Source organism: Diceros bicornis, chromosome 9, assembly GCF_020826845.1.
Source record: "Diceros bicornis minor isolate mBicDic1 chromosome 9, mDicBic1.mat.cur, whole genome shotgun sequence".
NCBI lineage: Eukaryota > Metazoa > Chordata > Mammalia > Perissodactyla > Rhinocerotidae > Diceros > Diceros bicornis.
Window position 1 is genome coordinate 11623371 of NC_080748.1, and position 21186 is coordinate 11644556.

A 21186-nucleotide genomic window follows, 5' to 3' on the forward strand; every position below is an offset into this window, starting at 1 on the left:
CTTAGTTTAAAAACAAAATGTCATCACATGTATTATAATTGGTTTCTTTGATTATTATTGAACAACTGCTGTGTGCCAGACCCTGTGCTAGGTACTGAAGGGAGTTCAAAAATGAACATGACAAGATCCTAGATTTCACAGTCCAGCCTGGAAAAGAGACATACACAAATAGCTCTAAAAGAGAATTCAGGGAAATAGCTCTTTAGGAGACCCAGTGATGTTGTAGAATACTATTCCTGAGAGCAAGGATGAAGGCACTCAACGTTGAACAATTCTATGGAATGTTTTTGTTTTTTTAAAATAAAAATCACTCAAGCTCTAAGTGCACTAAAAGCAAACAAAATTTGAAGAGAGACTGAGGTCACCGGGCTGTCTTTGTGGGTGTAGAATGTGTGGCTTACCTGTGACATAAAAGTTTATGTTTCTTTCCACAGTCCCTACTTTATTGGAAGCCATGCAACTGTAGATTCCAGAAATTCTAGAGTCAGCCACAACCAAGGTGCTGGCCGTCTGCAAAAGAAAAGGAAACTTTAGCTAGCAATAGGACAAAAAATTACTTGAACATCCCTAAGAAACTTCTGAGGGTTGAAATGATTCAGCTATTCCATTCATTCAACAAAGATAGTATTGCACGAGTGGTGGTTACCAGAAGGCTCTCCCCTTGCCGGGCCCCAGCAAGAATGGAAAAATAACAGGAAAGCAGGTCCTCAGGAGACCGGGGCCTATGACATCCGACTCGTATGAGGGTTTCAGGCTTATTTATCTCGTGCTGCTGGCGTAACAATTATAGACCTGAAGCCGAGATGAGGGACTGCACGTCCTACTCCATGAGGTGGTCAGTTCCACGTCAATGAGAGGAACAGGTGAGGCCAAAGCTTCCCTTTTGTTTGATGACCTAAGATCATGGACCCCATTTGGTAACAGGAGCATTCTTTGCTCTTTGGTTCTGTAATGGGCATGTTAAGTGAGCAAGAATAGAAGAGAAAGGTTGGCTGAACCATTTCTTTTATGTGCTCAAAGAATATGGCATTGCAGCCCTGAAGGGGCTGAAAGAGACTAAAGGCTGGAAAGCTCACTAAGACTGTCACATGAGTTTGTAAACTACTTAATTTCGCAGCCTGTCAATTCCTAATCTAGAAAATGAAGCTATAAGTTATGAATTAATACAATATAATTTCACTAGATTTTAGTGCTGTTATTTGAAAAATTAGCCCCACAAGAAACATTAATAGTCAAATTTGTGTGAACTTGAAAGCACTTTCCAAACTGTGATGTCTCAAAAAGTAATGACACACAAATTTATACAGCTTAAAGACTTGCATTGCCGTCTTCTTTTAAAGATAAAAATTAGGAATATGAAACAAATTATTGAGAGTTTTAAAATTTAACTCAACCTTGCAAAAAAGTAATGCATAGTATATATGAAAAAAATGAGGGGCCAGCCCTGTTGCATAGTGGTTAAGTTCGCATGCTCTGCTTTGGCAGCCCGGGGTTTGCTGGTTTGGATCCTGGGCGCGGACCTACGCACCACTCATCAAGCCATGCTGAGGCAGCGTCCCACAAAGAGCAATTGAAGGATGTACAACTATGACATACAACTATCTACTGAGGCTTTGGGGAGGAAAAAGGAAAAAAGGAGGAAGATTGGCAACAGATGTTAGCTCAGGGCCAATCTTCCTTAAAAAAAAAAATGAGAAAGCTAGTAAGTTTTTCATATTTAAAATTACAAAAAAAAGTTGATCCAATTACTTATAAATCATTGCTGCCTACCGCCTAGGATACAAATAACTGGCCACAGGCTTTGAAATTGTAGAAGTTGTGCTGATGCTTCCAGACTAACGGGGTGTCCTAGCTGAGGTATAATTAGATCATATGACTTACAGGCTAAAGTAATATATAGGCTGAAATGTGACAGTGGACTTTCTAAGATGGTGAACACAAATTCTACAAAGGTTCCTAACATTTTTCTGAGTTGCTAAGTAATATGCTAGGTCCTTTATCTATGCTTTTGTATCCCATTCAATAAATTAAGGTATTTCTGTCTTTAATCTACAGATCAGGAAGACTAAAAAATATACTACTACTTTTTTTGCCAGCAAGTTCATTGCTCCAAATTGCTCCAATTCATAGTAATTTTCACTATGGCACACTGAATATTACATGATGCTTCCTTTTCTCTTTGTTGGATCTGTTTAATTACATCTACTCATATATCCTCTGTGTCTTATTGAAATTATTGGAAATGAAAATGTCTGTAATATGTGGCATTTTTCATTCACTTTAGCAGACATTTATTGAGTGTTTATCAAGGCATTGCCGAGATGCTGTAGGGAAGACAGAGAGGAATATAATACAATCCCTATTCTTAACCTTGAAGGCTTACTTTAAGGTGATAGAGAAGAATTTCCCTACTTGAAGATTGAGTATACACTATCCGTTCTTTTGCAGAGGAACACTCACGTGAACTTGCTGGCAAATAACCAGTGGCGAAGCGTATGAAAGAGAGGTCAGGTGTCACTTTCCCTATTTTGATTATTAATCTTTCTAAGAGATGGGAAATAAAAAAAAATTCTAGATAACCCTGTCCTTTTAATTGCTACACCCATGACTTAAGAGTCATGGAAGAAAATGGAAGTAGTGAGAAAAGAGGCTTGTAGGTGGCAGTGTGAAAGGAAGTGTTAGCTGGTAGCAGCTGGAAGGACAATAGACATCATCATGTAAGACTCTGACTACTTTATTTTGTCTTGGAAAACTCGGGCTCAGATGCTCCAAAGCAGTATGCAGCAGGTTCAGACGCAAAGAACGCAAACGAAGGCCTCACAGCCAGTCTCTCGCTGCTTGTCTCTCAGCTCAAGCACTGCTTGTCTTATCAAGTTAGCTCTCAAATGTTTATCCTAATGGGCCTCAGCAGGATCCTATTTAGATTCTCAGATTTATTGTTGCTCAATAAATAAGTGAAAAATTCATTTCTGTTTGGCTTGAGAATGTGTGAAATTATGGACAGCAATTAACTGAATCTGAAAGTTGTGTTTGGGTTTCTATTAAAATTATTTTGATTTCACTGAGCTCAAAGAAACTGAGAACAAAAACGGGGTTTCATGGCAAGGGAAAGTGAATTCAGATGTATACATTTGCCTTATTTAAGACCTGTGCAGGTAATCTGGGAATGGCTGTAGCCATTTTATATGACTTCAGCAAACAGTCAGCTCAGAATTTTTGTATAGTCAGAGAATAAAATTGAGTTACCTAGAAGTGAAATGAAGCCAGGTCACATGATGAACCATGGAGATACAAACGCATTTGGGTCTCTCTTATTTTGCCTGAATGACCCCTTCCAAAGCAGACACCTTACCCATAGTCAAGCCTGCCCCAGAACTCACCTCTCCCAAGTTTTCTGTTAAAATTGAACTAGAAAATGACATTGATGTGAGTTTACATTGTTTCTTTGTTTCTGGGTACCTTTATGTAGCCCTTACTGAGTGCCAGTGTGTGAGGCTTTATCTCATTTAATCCTCCCTATAGCCCTATGAGGTGGGTGTATTACCCTGTTCTACAAAAGAGGCAACTGAGGTTAGAGAGGTTAAGTGAGTCACTCAAAGATACACAGTACCACAGACAGACCTAGACAGAATGTTTGCCCAGGTTTGTCTGACTCCAGGGCCTGTGCTCTTAATCTCTACACGAAACTGCTCCTTTCTTAAAACTCTTTCAATTTAATAGCACAGATCTATTGGTAGAGTTCTGTCTACTCTTTGAATTGGGTTTTTCCTTGAAATTATCTCCTTTCATCAGCAGAGATAGGTCACATAAGTCAAATGCTACTATGAACAGAAATACTAGTTTTCTTTTTTAGTCTTTTCCAAAGCTGCAAGATATTTTTCAACTGATACAGTGTTATATGGTTTGAAAATATGATTGATGAATAAAAAAGTTATAATTAAAGAAGAAAATTTAAAAATAAGATGAAATTGATATCCTGTGATCAACTTTATGAAAAATTATCTGAGTTCTAGAGTACTTCTCTTTTTCCAGAGAATATATTTTTAAATTATAAATTAAAACATATTTTCATGACAAACAAAAGATATTTGACAATTGAAGTATAAACTTTATTGGGTCAGGAAAAAGGAACTCAAGTGTGAGTTGTAGGTAAGTGGACAAAAGATGACTTCTCACGGGACAGTAAGTCTCAACGCAGGAGTCTTCTGAGTTAAAGGGACAAATCCATTCCCCAGTGCTCATAACCAGATACTGTTATTTCAGGGGGGGGAAATGAAAATAGCATAACAGTTGGAAGACCAAATATCAACTTAATATTTTAAAAGGGAGAGTGTCAAGAATTTGAGTTGTAACATGTTTGAAATTATAATCATTTATTTTATAAGATACACCAAAAGAAATTCTCAAGGATGTCTGCTTATATTAGTTGTATAATTAGTTTTTATTTGCCATAATTTTTTTTTACCTCTGAACTCTCACGCTTTGAGGGTGCCTCTGCTTGCCCTGCCAGGACCTCAGGATTTAGATACTAGAAACAGACCCTTAAAGTCCGTTCTCTGGGTTCTTTTGTATGACCCAGGAACACTGATGAAAACTGGCGTCAGGTACAGTAAGTTTGGAAGTTATTCATGCTCCTTCCTTCCTTCTCTTTCACTAAACATTATTAATTCACTACTACAATGTTGTTTGAACCTCACAGAATAGAACAGATGGGATGATGTGTAATTCAGCCTAATTTCAAGTACTAGTTTTTAAAAAAATCTATATATGGAACAGGGATTTTAATCTCGGGATGTTTCTAATATAGTTTCCTTTTAAGTGTTTCAGGGAGAAATAAAAGTAGATACGGAAAGGTCATGGAAGAATCAAAATTAAGCTAGGGTGTCACAATTGAGCCAAGTGATGGGAAAATAGAACGTGAGAGAAAAAATTGGGGAGTGTGTGGGAAATGAAACACAAGCTGTAATTCTGTGATTAGGTATTAATGTTTCTGTCATGTATTTGCCTCATACAGTACACACATTTCTCAATGTAACCTCAAAACAATTTCAATGGAAATGTTGCTAAAACATTAAAACTGTCACGATTCTCCAGCCTCACAGAATTAATGTTGTAATACGTATTTCCTGTGTGTTTTTTCCAACACAGGGTTCCTTCTACTTCCTACTCCATATCTACAAGCCTAAGTAGTCTGGCAACCCCATTTAAACAATACTAAAACTCCACATTTGCTATTAGCAACTCAAATTGATGAGTCACTTTTCACAAATCTAGGCCAAAACTTGCAATAAGGAAACTGAATTTTATTGTCCTCTGCACCCTTCCTTGAGTTAAACAAAAAAAAAATCAACAAAACAAACAGAAAAAAAAGCAAGTCCCTGAAATCCAGCAAGTGCTCCAGCAGGACCTGCATTCTGCTATCTGTGGAGAGTGTTGCTGGGCACGCTGACTGGATGACTGCAGGTAAAATGATCATTGTCATCTAAGTTGGGACTTCAATTTACTTTTTAAAAATGTACAGAAAATAAAAGCGGTTTTAATTGTAAAGGAAAGACTAGGGTAAATAATTCTGAAATAGTAAAACTTTCATTTGTCATTATCATATGAAAGATAAATTTTTCCCCATCCACAAAAAGATACAGTAGTAGACACTAAAAGTAAAAGTAGTAAATTCTTCTAAATTTAGAACATGGAATTAATAATCTATTTAAAGTCTAATGTGTTATAGTTACAGCTGCTAATAGGATATGCTATATATATGTCAACTTTGTTTAGGAAGCGTATTAAAAGTTTTTTCAATGCAAACAAATTGTTTAACAAATAGTCTTCACCGTATATGATCACCATCGATTTGGGGAATTGCATTAGGGTATATATGACAATCATCTTTATAATAACAGGCAAACTAGGTAGGGCAAATATTATTAGCTCCATTTTTTGGACATGAGAACTCAAGTTCAGAGAGGTGAACTGATTTGCAAGTGGTTATGCAAGATATAAAGTGGCAGAGCTTGACCCCTTGGCTCCTGACTGCAGGTTGGATGGCACAAGTGCCAACTGTGTCTGGAGGTCTATATTTAAAACCACTGCAGAACTACAGAATTACAAGACAATAAATTTGTTTCAAGCCCACGTGGAAAATATCAGGGAAGTTCCTTTATCTCACCCAGGTTTTGTTACTCCACTCCCACCATTTTTACAGGTATTCCGTACGGAGTCAAGTTGCCACTTTATGGTTCAGGCTAATCAGCAGCCTCACCTAGCCTCTTCATTTTCCTTTTTTTTTTCTATTGTATATTTTTGTGGATAGGATACCAAAATAGGACTGGAAGTTACCACTGAAATTAAGCTCAGAAATGCTTGTTTTAATACCCAGCAATTAACAGCATATCCACCTGATATGGTCAGGAAAAGGCAAAATGAATTGACACAATCAATGGCACCTTGAGATTTTCTAGTACTTTGTGACCACTAACTTGCTTTCTACTCTGAGGCAATTTTCTTTTTTAAAAAATATAGTGTCAGTCAAACTTTCAAGGTTATAGAATTTCCTCTTTTCTAAGTATTTCATTAAACTGCTTTCTCATCAATAGCTACATATCATGGAATGTTTTATTTATTTTTTATTTTTTAAAAGGTTTTTAATGGCTTTGTTAGATTTTTGCTTATTACATTTTGCTTAAATCATGGAATGTTTTAAACTACTGTTCATTTGTATTAGAGGAAAAGAATTGTAAACCACCTACAGCTACTGCTGTAGTTATAAAAACTTTTCCTAAATCCTTAACAAGTGATTGTTGATATCATTATGCAAGTCATCGCCATTTTAACTAATTTCTGTATTGGCTTAGTTGGCAGGGTACTGGGTTTTGGAATAGGAAGACTTTGGTTTGAGTTTCTCATTTGCCACTTTTAAGCTATGTGGCTTTGAGTTAATCATCTTATCACCCCAGTTTTTCTTATCTTTAAAATGGAGATAACCACTGTGGCCTGCCAAAGAATGATGTTGATATTAGCATATGTCAAAAAGTTTTACATAATGAATTCAGATGTTATTTGTTGTTATTGTTGTTTTTTTTTTTATTGAGGTAACTGGTTTATAACATAAATTTCAGGTGTACATCATTATATTTCAACTTCTGTATAGACTACAACATATTCACCACCAAAAGTCTAGTTGCCATCTATCACTGTAAAAATGTGTCCCTTTACCCCTTTTGCCCTCCCCCTACCCCTAATGGGGAATGATGCCATCAACTTTGTGACATTCAAATACAAAGAATATAGCTGAATAAATAGATAACATAAACATAACCACACTCAAGGAGATAGCATCCATATTAACAGACTACTCCAAATCAAGATATGCACATATAAATAGACATTTCAGCAAGGGGTTATTTGATATTTTTTTCCTTTTTAAACCATCACTACCTCTGTGCCTGATAATACCAGATATTTAACGTGTGTTTTTCACTAATTCAGCAGAAAAAAAGCCACCAGGTCTGAGATCCACTGGGATTTGCCTGGATCACAAGGTGTCAGCTGTTGCTGAGGCTCAGTGGAGGTTAGGAGAATAGAGAATGAATGGTGCAAGAGTGGCAGAAAAAATGCCTGCTAGACCTTGATTAGGTCAGGGAATGTCGGGGTTTTTTTTGGTTAGAAGTCTCTCTCTCTTTTTTTTAATTGAGGTGTAATTGACATATAACATTATATTAGTTACAGGTGTACAACATAATGATTCAATATTTGTATATATTGCAAAATGATTACCACAATAAGACTAGTTAACATCCATCACCATACATAGTTAAAAAATTTTTTTTCCTGGGATGAGAACTTTAAGATCTCTTCTCTTAGCAACTTTCAAAATTCAATACAATATTATTAACTATAGTCTCCATGCTGTACATTGACATCCCCATGACTTATTTATTTTATAAATGGAAGTTTGTACATTTTGACCACCTTCGCCCATTTTGCCCATCTGCTATCCCCTTGCCTCTGGCGACCAACAGTCTGTTCTCTGTTTCTATGAGCTTGGTTTTTGTTTGTTTGAAAGTGTTAGATTCCACGTATAAGTGAGATCACATGATATTTGTCTTTCTCTGTCTGACTTATTTCACTTAGCATAATGCCATCAAGGTCCATCCAGGTTGTCACAAATGGCAGATTTCATTCTTTTTTATGGCTGAATAATATTCCATTGTGTGTATATACCACATTTTCTTTATCCATCCATCCATCAATGGACACTTAGGTTGTTTCCATATCTTGGCTATTGTAAATAATGTTGCAGTAAACTTATGAGTGTATCTATCTTTTCAAGTTAGTGTTTTCATTTTCTTTGGATAAATACCCAGAAGTGGAATTGTTGGATTATATGGTAGCTCTATTTTTAATTTTTTGAGGAACCTCCATACTGTTTTCTATACTGGCTGCACCAATTTGCATTCCCACCAACAGCAGACAAGAGTTCCCTTTTCTCCACCTCCTCACCAGCACTTGTTATTTCTTGTCTTTTTGATAATAGCTATTCTAACAGGTGTGAGGTGATATCTCGTTGTGGTTTTGATTTGTATTTCTTAGGTCAGGGAATCTTGATATCCTGTGTGTGTTTGTATACCCCAACTGAGTCAGGCTTTGCCCTTGCAAAGACAGAGGGACAGAGGGGAAAAACAAGATCTTTTGTGAACTGGAAACATTCAATTTTAACCTGAAGTCTTGTACTAGCTTTTGCTTATTGACATCCCACTTTATGTATGTCAGTGATTCTCAGTCCTGGTTATATGCTAGAATCTCCTGGGGAGGTTTTATGAACCCTGGGCTCTACCCCAGAGATTCAAATGTGATAATAATTGGTAGAGTATTCTAGTGTGCAGCCAGAGTTGAGAACCACTGATGTGGATCAGTTTGATGTTAAAGAGACAGCTCCACCTCTTCCTTTAGGACTAAGTACTTATTACTTTGGAACTGGTGGTCAGTTGGAGAATACAGCAGTTGAAGTAATCTCAGTGTGTCTCTCCATGAAGACATATCTCGGATATTGTCTTTCTTCTCTCTGAATTTCTGTTTGAGCATTTGAATTACTTCTGGTTCTAATAAACCCAAAATGAGAGCTGAGTATGTGTTTTTAGAATAAATATCTATCCCAATGCTTATTATATTTTTTTGGCTTTTTTTTTTTTTGTGTGAGGAAGATCAGCCCTGAGCTAACATCTGCCAATCCTCCTCTTTTTGCTGAGGAAGACTGGCCCTGGGCTAACATCCGTGCCCATCTTCCTCTACTTTATATGGGACCCTGCCACAGCATGGCCTGACAAGCGGTGTGTCGGTGCACACCCGGGATCCGAACTGGCAAACCCCGACCTCGGCAGCGGAGCGAGCGCACTTAACCGCTTGCACCACCGGGCCGGCCCCCCAATGCTTATTTTTATAAACAATACCTTATTCTTTCCTTCTATTATTGCCGTGCGCTGAGTGATGCTCTCAATTCTGTTTCCTATGTTGCTCTCAGGATCCAGGATAAAGGATTCTTCATTATTGGAGCAAAAGTCATACCTATTTTAAAAAAAAGTAAGTCATCACTATTTTGCTTTGCAGCATGGTCCAGCCCATGGTGACAGGTGAAATGAAAACCATTGGATAAGTCCTCAGATAACCAAGTCACACATTTTCTTCTTTGCTTTAGATTTTTTTCCTAATATCCATCCTCAAAACTTAAAAACAACGAATATATTTTGCTTGATCTGAAAAAAAACACACGAGTGTATCTCCATACGTTCTTCCTGTTCTAAATATTAAATATTAAATAAAAATGCATAAATTAGAAAATTTAGTATCTAGATTTTAATTAGTTCCTACTGGAGGAAACATGCAAACACAGAAAAAAATAATAAAGTTATGTTAATGAATAGAAACCTCAAGGAAATAATAGCGTTTCACATCTATAAAAGGCTGACTTTTAATCAGAATGTTCCATTATACAGCTAATTTTTTCCAGGGTTAATTAAGTATATATGGAAACACACATCATGAAGCAGTTATTAAATTCAGTCTACAAGTTTTGGGGTATCATGGCAAGCTCTTTAACTTCTCAGGCCTCAAGTGTTTAATTATAAAATAAAGGTGTTGGAGTTTTTTATCTTTTAAGATCTTTTTTGTTTCTAAATGTCCACGAAATCTCTCTCTCTCTCTCTCGTTATTTTAAATTAGCTATTAGAGTACCCTTTTTATGTGTGTATGTGAGGAAGAGTGGCCCTGAGCTAACATCTGTTGCCAATCTTCCTCTTTTTGCTGGAGGAAGATTATTCCTGAGCTAGCATCTGTGCCCATCTTCCTCTATTTTGAATACGGGACGCCGCCACGGCATGGCTTGGTGAGCAGTGTATAGGTCCGCTTCTGGAATCTGAACCCATGAACCCTGGGCCGCTGAAGCGGGGCACGTAAACTTAACCACTATGCCACCGAGTTGGCCCCTAGAGTACTATTTTAAAGAGAGATTTTGCCTGGAAGTTAGCATGTTCTTTCAAAAACATGTTATTATCAGTAGGCTTCTGTTTTCATATGTTTACTACTCAAATCATTACTGTAAATATTTATTGATCATTTATTGTTTTATGTATCCTAACTTCTACATGAATAAACAAACCCAAACAACAAAAAAGACACTTAAGTCCACTCTGACCTGGGCAGTGCAGTAGTATCTTAACTGACCTTGCTGCCAGCTGGCTTTTCCTACTCCAGCACCCACAAAACTGCTGCCAGACCAACCCCCTGAATGTTCTGGTTTTTAGTGGAATCTTTTTTGCTCCAAAAGCTTCAACAACTGTAGTGAAGAAAGCCAGGCTCCCTTGTCTGACATCAAGGCCACCCACAGTCCATTCCCTACCTGCTTTTCCAACCTTACCCCTATAGAAACCCTTTGTTCTAGTCAAACCGTGGTTTGGTTTGGTTAGTTCAAAGAGTAGTGAAACAGGAGCCAGAGGACCTGAGTCCTAGTCCCACCCTGACTTCCCCTAGCTGTATGACAAGTTTTCTCTTCTGAAAAATAGGAATAAAAATGTATCTGCCTTGTTAGTCACACAGGGTTGTACAAGCATTAAATGACTTAATTTACTTGGAGAAGTTATGTAAATTAAAGACTCCATAGAAAAGTAAGGAATTATTCTGACTGTATCACAGAGTGTAATGCCATATGCGCCCTGATCCCTTCACCTTCACTCACAGTCACCATGACTAGACACGCCCTCACTACACCGCAACCTGATCTTCTTTAAGCAGCTTATTCTGATCACTGTGAACCTCACAGCTCTCACTGTCAGAACCACTCTATAACCCTATAGCAAGTCCATCTTAATTTGTACTGTAATTTATATTTTCATGCCCTGCCCCAATAGGTAGTGAACTGCCCTGGAGCCTAGCACTGTACCACGCGTATTACAATGCAGGTCCTCAGTAAATGAACGCTGCAGGTGATCTGCTGTCTACTATTTATTACAAAATGAATACTGATTCCTTTAAAGCAGCTTTTGAGATTTAAATATGGATTTATTTGGTACACAATGCAGATATACAAAGATTTTAGTTTCCTCAAAAAAATATCTGTGGACATATATATGGTGATGGACAAACAAAAATGTACAACCCAAAATTTCACAATGTTAAAAACTATTAAAACATCAATTAAAAAAAAAGAATATCTGTGGGCTCCAAGGCTCGCATTTCTCTGCCAGCCTGGGAAGGTGAGGAGAGATGAGTGCCTGTAGGAGCTGGGCTAGAGCACCTGCAGCCACCCTTGGCCAGCTCTTCTGCTTCACGATTACGTTAAGTGTTGATACTGTTTATTTCTACAGCCCCCTTCTAGATGCAGTTTTCTTTTTACCTCCCAGCCTGAAGAGTGTGTGCAGGGAAGTGGTTATTTTTATGATTACTTGCGCTGGGAGCATTTCATTGAATCATTTTGTATTCTTACCTTCTAGACTAGAATTTGTGGTGAGCAGAAAGCTTGCGGACCTCTAATTTGTACACATCTTGATTAGATTCTAGAGATTTTCAGACCAGGAGGAACTTTAAAGCCCAATTTCCACAAAGAATGAGGGGTTGATCTTAACTTAAGTAGCCAGGGGCAGCAATGACTTAATGTGAGATGAAAGTGAGAGGATAAAAAAAGTGAGAAAAAAGGTAAGATAGAAGGGCTTGTGATGATCAGAAAAAAGTTCTGTGATCATTCCTCTCTGGTCCGTGAGCTGAGAAAGGTCTCCGGAACGTAAACTATGGAGTCTGCTGGGTTAGGCTCCCCTCCTGGGTGCACTGCCCTATAATGTCCACCCCCAGAGCGCTCACCACCTTCTAAGTTTCCACTTAATGCTTATGAGGCCTCACTGGGCCAGCAGCCACAGCGGGAGAGGGGACCACATCTACTTATTCACTCTGTCCTCACAGTTGAGCAAGGGCCTAGCACGTAACTGGCACTCCATAAACGTTTGTAAACATACAGACAGGCATGATGTACTGATATGTTGTTTCTAGTAAGAGTTTTCATTTGTTTTAATTGTTTATCGTTTTTAAACATTCTGATAAGTAGAGACATAGTGTGATAAATCCCCATATACTCATTACCCAGATTTAACAGTTATCAAGATTTTGCTACAATTGTTTCATCTATCCCTTATTTCTTCTTATTTTTTCCTTTTGTGAAGTATTTTAAAGCAAATCCCAGACATCATGTCATTTTAGCCCTACATATTTCAGTGTGTATCTCTAAAAAATATGCACATTTTCTAATATAACAGCAATGCCATTATTATATCTAATAGAATTAGCAGTAACTCCCTAGTGTTGTTTGTACCTGGTCTATATATCAGATTAAAGTGTCTGTTTTTACAGTTAGAGTATAAAATTTAAAATAAAAAAGAATTAATAAGGACTGATCATTCCTCAAGGAATTTCTGTGGTTTCTACTAGATATTCCTTTAATCATCCAGTAAAATAAGTGAACATTTTAACTCTTATTGATTAGTAAAGGAAATTGAACCAAAGAGAAATCACACTGTCTCCTTTACATAAAACATTTTAATGATAAAGTATGAAAATCATATAAAAAAGTCACTTTGCCCTATTTTTCATTATCAGTATTCTCCATTTTCTAGACTATAACATCCATACCTTGAACTACTTTTTGACCTTACCTCTTTTTTTTTTTTTGGTGAGGAAGATCAGCCCTATGCTAACATCTGCCAATCCTCCTCTTTTTTTGCTGAGGAAGACTGGCCCTGGGCTAACATCCGTGCCCATCTTCCTCCACTTTATATGGGACGCCACCACAGCATGGCTTGCCAAGCAGTCCGTCGGTGCATGCCCGGGATCCAAACCGGCGAACCCTGGGCCGCTGCAGCGGAGCACGCGCACTTAACCACTTGCACCACCAGGCCGGCCCCTGACCTCACATCTTCCACATACACTTAGTAACATATGAGTATATATAATGTATATATATGTCACATGCATATGGAGGTTTATTACGCGTGTATACACCTATGCACACATGTGTACACCTATATTAGACATGTGCACTTATACTTGGTATTGTGACATCAAACAGCTGAAGTTACCTTGTATCTGGAAGAGAAAACTTTAATTTCATTCTTTTTTCCCCCAAAGAAGTGAGAAAGATAAGGGAGGTCTTAGACAAAGATCTTAATTTCATACTCTTGGTCTTCAGGAAATGCAAAGAAATATGTTAGAGTAAAGCCAGTCCAGGCGTTTCCCGAGGGAAACGCAGTCTGCTGTCTGAGTTCACATGGGGCTGTCAACCTCTATCCCCCACCCCCCACCCCCATAACTCTAAGAGCAGTTACTGACAGCACAAGCCCTAGTATGGTAACTTTAGGCTAGACTTACTGCAAGGTCCTCCAAATGAAAAGGACAAATTCTGTGGCTCTTATCTAATTTGGGGACTCTTATTTTTCCCTCTTTGTAATTGGAACCATAAAAATAGAATGTCATTTAGGAGCCTGTCTATATAACAGCACTTGAAAAGAGATTTAGGGGGAAGGGAATTTGCCTAAGCCTTAAGAATACATCAAGCTCTTAAGGAAGTAGATTGTGCCATGTTTGAAGATGCAAAGATAATCACTGTGCTGGGAACCGTCTTGAGGGGGGAGGAAGCCGAACAACAAGAGGAAAGCAGCGTTCGCTCCTGATTTCGCACAGGAAACCCACAGCACCTCCTGCCAAAGAGAGATAAGAAAGCTCCCATGCACTATTCTGGACAAGGCCACTGTTATCAGCTTCAGCTTTACTCTGTCCTCTCTGTGCTCCAAGCCTCTGTCCCTTTCCTAATGAGCTTTAGGACTCCTACCTCCATTTGCATACAGCATGCCAAGTACAATAGCATGGAGGTATTTATAACCATTGAGAGGAAAAAAAAATTTCCGGGGTAAGAGTGTACTCCATGTCATCTCCGTCGATTGCCCTGGAGTTGAAGCAAATTAGTTTTGGACTAGAGATTGATATAAATAAATTAAAAGAAAGCAGCCAGTTATGTATCCAACACACGTATCCCTACATGTGACATGTCAGTCTGTTTAACTCTAAAAAGCAGCCATCTGTGGGGCTCTCCCATCTGGTCTAAGTTACCAGGCTTCTTCTCTTGACACATAATGGGAGAACACCACCCTCCATAGATGGAGATGACATTACTGACCTACATGCTTTGGGTTGATTTTCCTGTAGTGGTGATGAATTTGCCCTGTTCCCTTCACACTCATAAATATTTGACCCCTCTGTGACCAGACAGATGAAGGCAGTCTGGGCCACAGAAAAAGGCAAAGCCAACAACTGGGGTCAAACCTACAATCTCGACAATATTGACTGCTGGTCCCAACAGGCAAGCTAACCAGCCATAGGCTATGATAATTATAATATACACTATGCAGTATTATAGTCTACTATAATAAAGATTATATCTTCTATGCACTAGGCACTATGCTAAGTGATTCATTTATACTATCTCATTAATCTGTACAGCATCCCCAAAAGTAGGTACTATCATTCCCCATTTATTTATTTTTTTAACATTTTAATTTATTTTTTGTGTGTGTGTGAGGAAGATCGGCCCTGTGCTAACATCTGCCAATCCTCCTCTTTTTTTTTTGCTGAGGAAGATGGGCCCTGGGCTAACATCCATGCCCATCTTCCTCCACTTTATATGGGAGGCCGCCACAGCATGGCTTGCCAAGCGGTGCGTCGATGCGCACCTGGGATTGAACCGGCGAACCCCGGGCCGCCACAGCGGATTGCGCACTTAACCACTTGCGCCACATGGGCCGGCCCCTATCATCCCCCATTTAATGGATAGGTTAAGTAAATTACCTGAAGCCCAACAGCTAGTAAGTAGCAGAGGCAGAATTTGTACTCAGTTCTAGCTCATTCCAGAATCTGTGCATTTAACTCTTACACCATATATGTAACATAATATCCATGTACTACCATCATAAAACATGAAACTGTTATGCTTCAGTGCTTCTTTGCACATAGGAAGAAAAAGCTTATCAAATATTCACTACACAAATACCGTAACTGCTTTCAGGATTTAATGTCCTTTTTAGCCCTTTTTACGTAACAGCTTCTTTCCAAAATTTGGCAGATAGCTCTCATCATTCACAACCAAAATGTCTGCACGGTCTGCAATTACAGTTTGTATTAGAACTCACATTGTCATCCACAGTTTCTGAACCCAGTTCCCATCCACCTTTGCAAATCCAGCACAGGAAATACAATGCATAGTGTGCACCTAAAGGTATCCTTTTGTGTTCACCTGTGCTTTTTCTTAAGTGCTGGCTTTGAACAATTCTGATTTTCTGACTTTCTTCACTCCTCATGTCTTTCCCCTCCCCCTACCTAAATTGCAGAACTGGCACTTTGTTTTCTTTAGAGAATGGATTGTTGCATCTGGTAGAATCAGAAGGGAGAGTCAAGCTGAGTTAGCTTTAGGCACTGATGGTTAGGATCTGTTTTCTTTGAAATGGCTTTCTCACAAGAGAAAACAATAGACTCAAGAACTGAGTGATATGGTTTAACCCTTCATTTAGCCTTTCTAGAAATTGCCCATCTGTTTGGTGCCTATTATGGTACCCAAGACTCCTGTAATAATCCAGCATAAAATTTTCATTTCATAAATGATTGCCAGCAAGTTTAATAACCCCCCAGTCTAGAAAGTCTACCCTACAACCTGAGTCTTAAGATAAAGAATTCTTTTTAGGATCCCTTCACCTTATAATAAACGATATTAAGATGATCGTTCTTTCAAAATCTCTGTTCTGCTAAATTCTGACTCTTGCGTGGGTGAAGGGAAACAAGTTGTTACTGAGCTGCTACTACTAATGTGCCAGGCCTGGGCTAGAAGCTATACACATTTAAGCTCAACTAATTTGCACAGTCACCCAATGAAGCAGGTATTCTGATCCCCTTTTCCAATAAGGAAGCTAAGACTCAGGAAAATCAAATGCCTTGCTCAGATCACAGCATATCTGGGATTAGAATCCGGATATTCCTAAATTTTTCCACCACACCAGAGCTCAATCCATCACATAGGATGAATTCTGTTCCCAAGGAACCTCCCCAAACCTCTACCACTATGCTTCACAGAGTAAATCTGGCTCAGAGTCACGTATTAGAAAGGAAAACTCTGGGAGTCCTCGGAATCAAACTAGTACAAAGTCAGACACCAAGAGAAATGAAACATGAGCTTTTAAGAGAGAGAAGAAGCACCTGGTCCTTTGGTGGAAGGAGGAAGAGGCAGAGGAATACTGTATAATTCCATTTTTGACATAAATTCTCGTTAGTTTTGGTCATAAAAATGTTTTTGATGTTAAAATTATGGGAACTCTTGGCTTTCTACTGGCTGATGAATTTTATCATTTTTAAAAATCTTGCCACAAAATAAAAAATCCAACTTTTATCATAATCTTTTTCTTTCTCTAATAACTTACTTTTGTCTGCATGATTCCTGGACATGTTCTAGGATGAAGCTGGCCTGTTTTATTACAAGCTCCAATATGTTTATAGCAGGCCGTTGGTTTTAAAGAAGGCCTCTGGGGTAGCGGAGCTGTGCGGTGGGGAGCTGAGTACCCCAACACCCAATGGATGTCTGTTTGAGCCTGAGCCATTGCCTAAGAATGAATGCATATATTAATTTATAATTAAAGCACATTTGATTAGGAAAGAAAGAGACTCTAAAAAGTTCTACAATGTCCCAAGACAGAGAATAATCTCCCTCTCTCTTTTTCTTTTTTGGATGATGAAATCTGAAGACTTCTGGTGTGGACTCTGCTTATCTGTTTAATGGGATTTGACTGCCGTGCTAACTGTGATTAGAATCTGTTTGTAAAGATTATTGAAAAATCATTTCAAGTTATGAAACAAAGGGGTAGAGCAGTAATAAAGAACAAATGAATCGAGGCTGTAAAATGTCTTTAAAAAAAATAGAAAAGAAAAAAAGACCACCTGGAACCTTGCCAGAGGGCACGACCAGGGCTGGGTCCCCATTATGGTGCACCATCCTGTAGAAGGGCCTGCTGTAAACTTTCCTCTGCTACTGTGGGTGTTGTGTCAAAACATTAGCGATAGTGTGTCTGAACCATCAGATTAATAGAATCTGCAAACACTATCTTTTCCCCTCCTCTCACATTCTCTTAAAACAAACAAAACAATATAGGGGAGAGGATGCTGGCAGAAAAAGGCAGAGTTGGAAGGAGTGTTTAGACAGAATAGTTCCTGCTCCTTTTGCTCCAGGAAAAGGGCCTGGGCCTTTGGGGTGGTCACAGGGTCAGGCTGAGGGGATTCTGGAGGAGTGACTTGCTTGCGCAGTGAGAGACCTTGTGACGCCTTGGAGTCCATACTGAAAATTACTTCTTGTGTGAATGGAGAGGGGGGAGTGGAGAAGAGTTTTCAGAGATTGAAGGCTTTGGGTCAGCTCCTTGGACAATGGTGGAGGTGATCCAGCGTCCTGGCCACCTCTGTTTAGATAAGAGCTTTTCCGTGAGCGTCTTGGCCTGCACTACTTCCTGCTCTCGAGGGCCCTGTGGTCCATTCACACTCAGAACAAGGCCTGCCTTCCCAGCCTCTGCTTTCCTTCCTCCTCTCTCTCCTGCTTGCTTACACCAGGGGCTCCAATAATCCCCCTACCCCTGACCCTGACTCTCTCACTCTCTCTCTCTTTTACAGAATCTGAGCCAGGGTCAAGGGATCCTTACAGCCCCACACCAGGGTGACTGGGAGGCTAAAAGGGTAGATACTTACTTGGTTACACCCTGATATGGGCCTCAAAAAGAACACTTATTTTGTTCATTCATTTTTCTTCTTTGTGAAAGACTGGTCAGCTGAGGAAAGGTGATTTGATAAATAAGAACTCTTTAGGGAAATGATAAGAGTGGCTACAAATAATATCCTTTACTCTAACACATTCAAAGAATCTTAAGGTATTAACTCCAAATCACTCAATGAAGAATATTTCAAGCTATTGTTACATTTTGTTCTCATGAAAAGGAAGAGAGCAGATTACTTATTGTATAGTGGTCAATACTGAAACATCCAGAAAGCCTTCAGGGGTAGGGGTAGGGGTGGAGAATCACAATTTAGCATAAAGAACATAGATTCTAGAGGTAGTCAGACCTGAGTTCAAATCATAATTTTATAACTTTCTAGTTATATAACCCTGGATAGCAAAAGCCCAGTTGTGAAAATGATAGTCATGGAAAATTGCTCAGAGGACTTGCAGTCTTTCCAATCCCTTGAGTAGTTCTGAAATCACTGGGTCATATCAGCCCCCAAAATCACTTTTAATAAATTCTGCTTTGGTGTTATGCCACTGGTCAACAGTGAGGAATATTATAATTACCAGTGCTGTGACACTCACTATATAGAAATGTGGTTGAGGAATTTGTCTACTACATCCCAGAATATAAGAGGAGAAATCCTTTTTCTCAGGTCTCAATTTGTTTTTATCTTATGGGCCCCTTAACCTTGCAATGTCTATTTCATTTCTCTTTCTCTCTCTTGACAACTAGCAAGTAAAGCATATGAGCCGCATCTCCGTACTAGTCTACCTCATTTTCTCCTTTCATCCAGATTTGCTCAATTATTTATTGTACTTTTTGTGGACCACCTCCAATTCTTTGGGAAAGAATGTGTTCTTAAAATTGCCAACTCAAAAGAAGTCACCCTGTGTTACCATGTCTTACTAGTTTTATTATAGGGGTTAAAAAATAAACAGAAGGAAAATAATTTAAAGAAGATCCTTTTGCATCAGCAAACATTAGAGTGATACTAAATGAATTAATTTGTGTAGCATGCTTGGCACAGTGCCTGGGACACAGTAGACAGATCGTTAATGTTACTGTCATTTTATTATCTGACTAGATTGAGAGCTACTTAAGAGCAGGGACTGTGTCTTATTCATCATTATAACCTCAGTGCCTAGCCCAACCACCTGATGACAGTAGAAGAGCACACATGTCTCTTGCTCAGTTGACTGCCTGATGAGAAGAGTGACTCCTGATAATGGCCTGACTAGATGTGGACTCAACTTCATGTCAGGTGTCAACCCTGCCTTCTATCACTTACCTCAAATGTGCTGAAAAAAGGGGCACTGCTGACCCTTAAATGACCTCACACATACCCCCTCAACTAAGCACTATGTCACCACCATCAGTGCCTCTCTATTCACAATGAGGAGTATTGATGAAGACAGAGGATCTGCCTGGGACCTGGACAAACTCATTACTGCAGTATCAGTATCTGACAGACTGATAGTCATGGACAGTTTCAACTTAGGCAATGATGCTGACATGTGGGGAAGCATCTTCTGGTCTAATAGAAAATGGAAAACTAACCAGCAGTGGTCTTCTCCTTTCTTTAAGGGTAGGCAAAAATATTGGCCCATAATTACTAGCATCATTATATTAAAATAAAAAATAATTTGTTCACATATATTCCATTTAAGAAATAAAATCATGTCCTCTGAAAGAAGTACAAGATTTAGTTCCTTCTGTTATTAAGGAATATATATGTTTATCGAAGAGACGAGTCAAATAACATGGAAAATATCAGAATACAATTGAGCACAAGCCAGTAAAATGTCAAGAGCCCATGTGCTACTATAGGCTGGACAAGACTTGGGTCAATGAGCATTCGAATAGCTGAGGTAGAATTCACAAACATGAGTAGATCCAGGATAACTCCTCTAATTTCCTGAATAATCTGAAAATTCTACCATTTCTTGTCCCATCTTAATTTCTTTGGAGTAAATCACCATAGTCAGAAGCTTTGTCCAAAGATGTAAGCATGTTTCCTGGGAGAACATTAACCTAAGAGCATGGATCATTTTGTTAGATTATTGTCAGCTTTCACAGGATACTAGTATGTCTATGATACCACTTCAGAAGGAAGTTGCTTTGCAATAGGCAGCCCCAGAACAACCTAAAAATACTGGACAACTTTCAGCAACAAACTTAGCACTTGCAAGGCACCAGCCACTGGGTTGAGTATTTCATATATATTATCTCATTTAATTTCCCCAAACAACCTTACAATGTCAGTGCTATTATCTCTATGGTACAGATCAGGAAACTCGGACCCTGAGAGGTGGTTTGTTTTGCCCAGAATCACGCAGCTGGTAAATGGTAGTAGGTGGCAGAACCAGGATTCAGGCTCCAGAGCCCATGTCCTTAAACTCTAGACTATATTGCCTTTTTGCATCCTAACACTTTTTTTTTTTTTTTTTGGTGAGGAAGATTGGCCCTGAGCTAACATCTGTGCCCATCTTCCTCATTTTGTATTTGGGACGCTGCTGCAGCATGGCTTGATGAGCAGTGCTTAGGTCTGCGCTTAGGATCTGAACCCACGAATCCCAGGCCACCGAAGTGGAGCACGAGAACTTAACCACTATGCCACCAGGCCAGCCCTCTAACACCTTTTAAAATTGGCTCAAGAGCCAGCCCTGATGGCCTAATGGTTAAAGTTTGGTGCACTACGCTTCGGCAGCCTGGGTTTGGTTCCCAAGCATGGAACCACACCACTTGTCTATCAGGAGCCATGTTGTGGCGGCAGCTCACGTGGCTGTGGCGGCAGCTTCTAAAAGGACTAGAAGGACTTACGACTAGAATATACAACTATGTACTGGGG

The 21186-nt window shown here is 39.0% G+C and overlaps 1 protein-coding gene across 1 annotated transcript in view; it reads right to left on the reverse strand.

The window, feature by feature from the left end:
* The window catches only part of FLT1 (fms related receptor tyrosine kinase 1), a 183103-nt gene that overhangs the window by 94775 nt on the left and 67142 nt on the right, over positions 1–21186 (reverse strand). The window contains exons 11-12 of the mRNA XM_058547936.1: positions 9447–9561; positions 402–510 (exon numbers count right to left, since the gene is read on the reverse strand). Of these exons, the coding sequence (XP_058403919.1) occupies positions 402–510; positions 9447–9561 (224 nt within the window). The remainder of the gene's footprint in view (positions 1–401; positions 511–9446; positions 9562–21186) is intronic.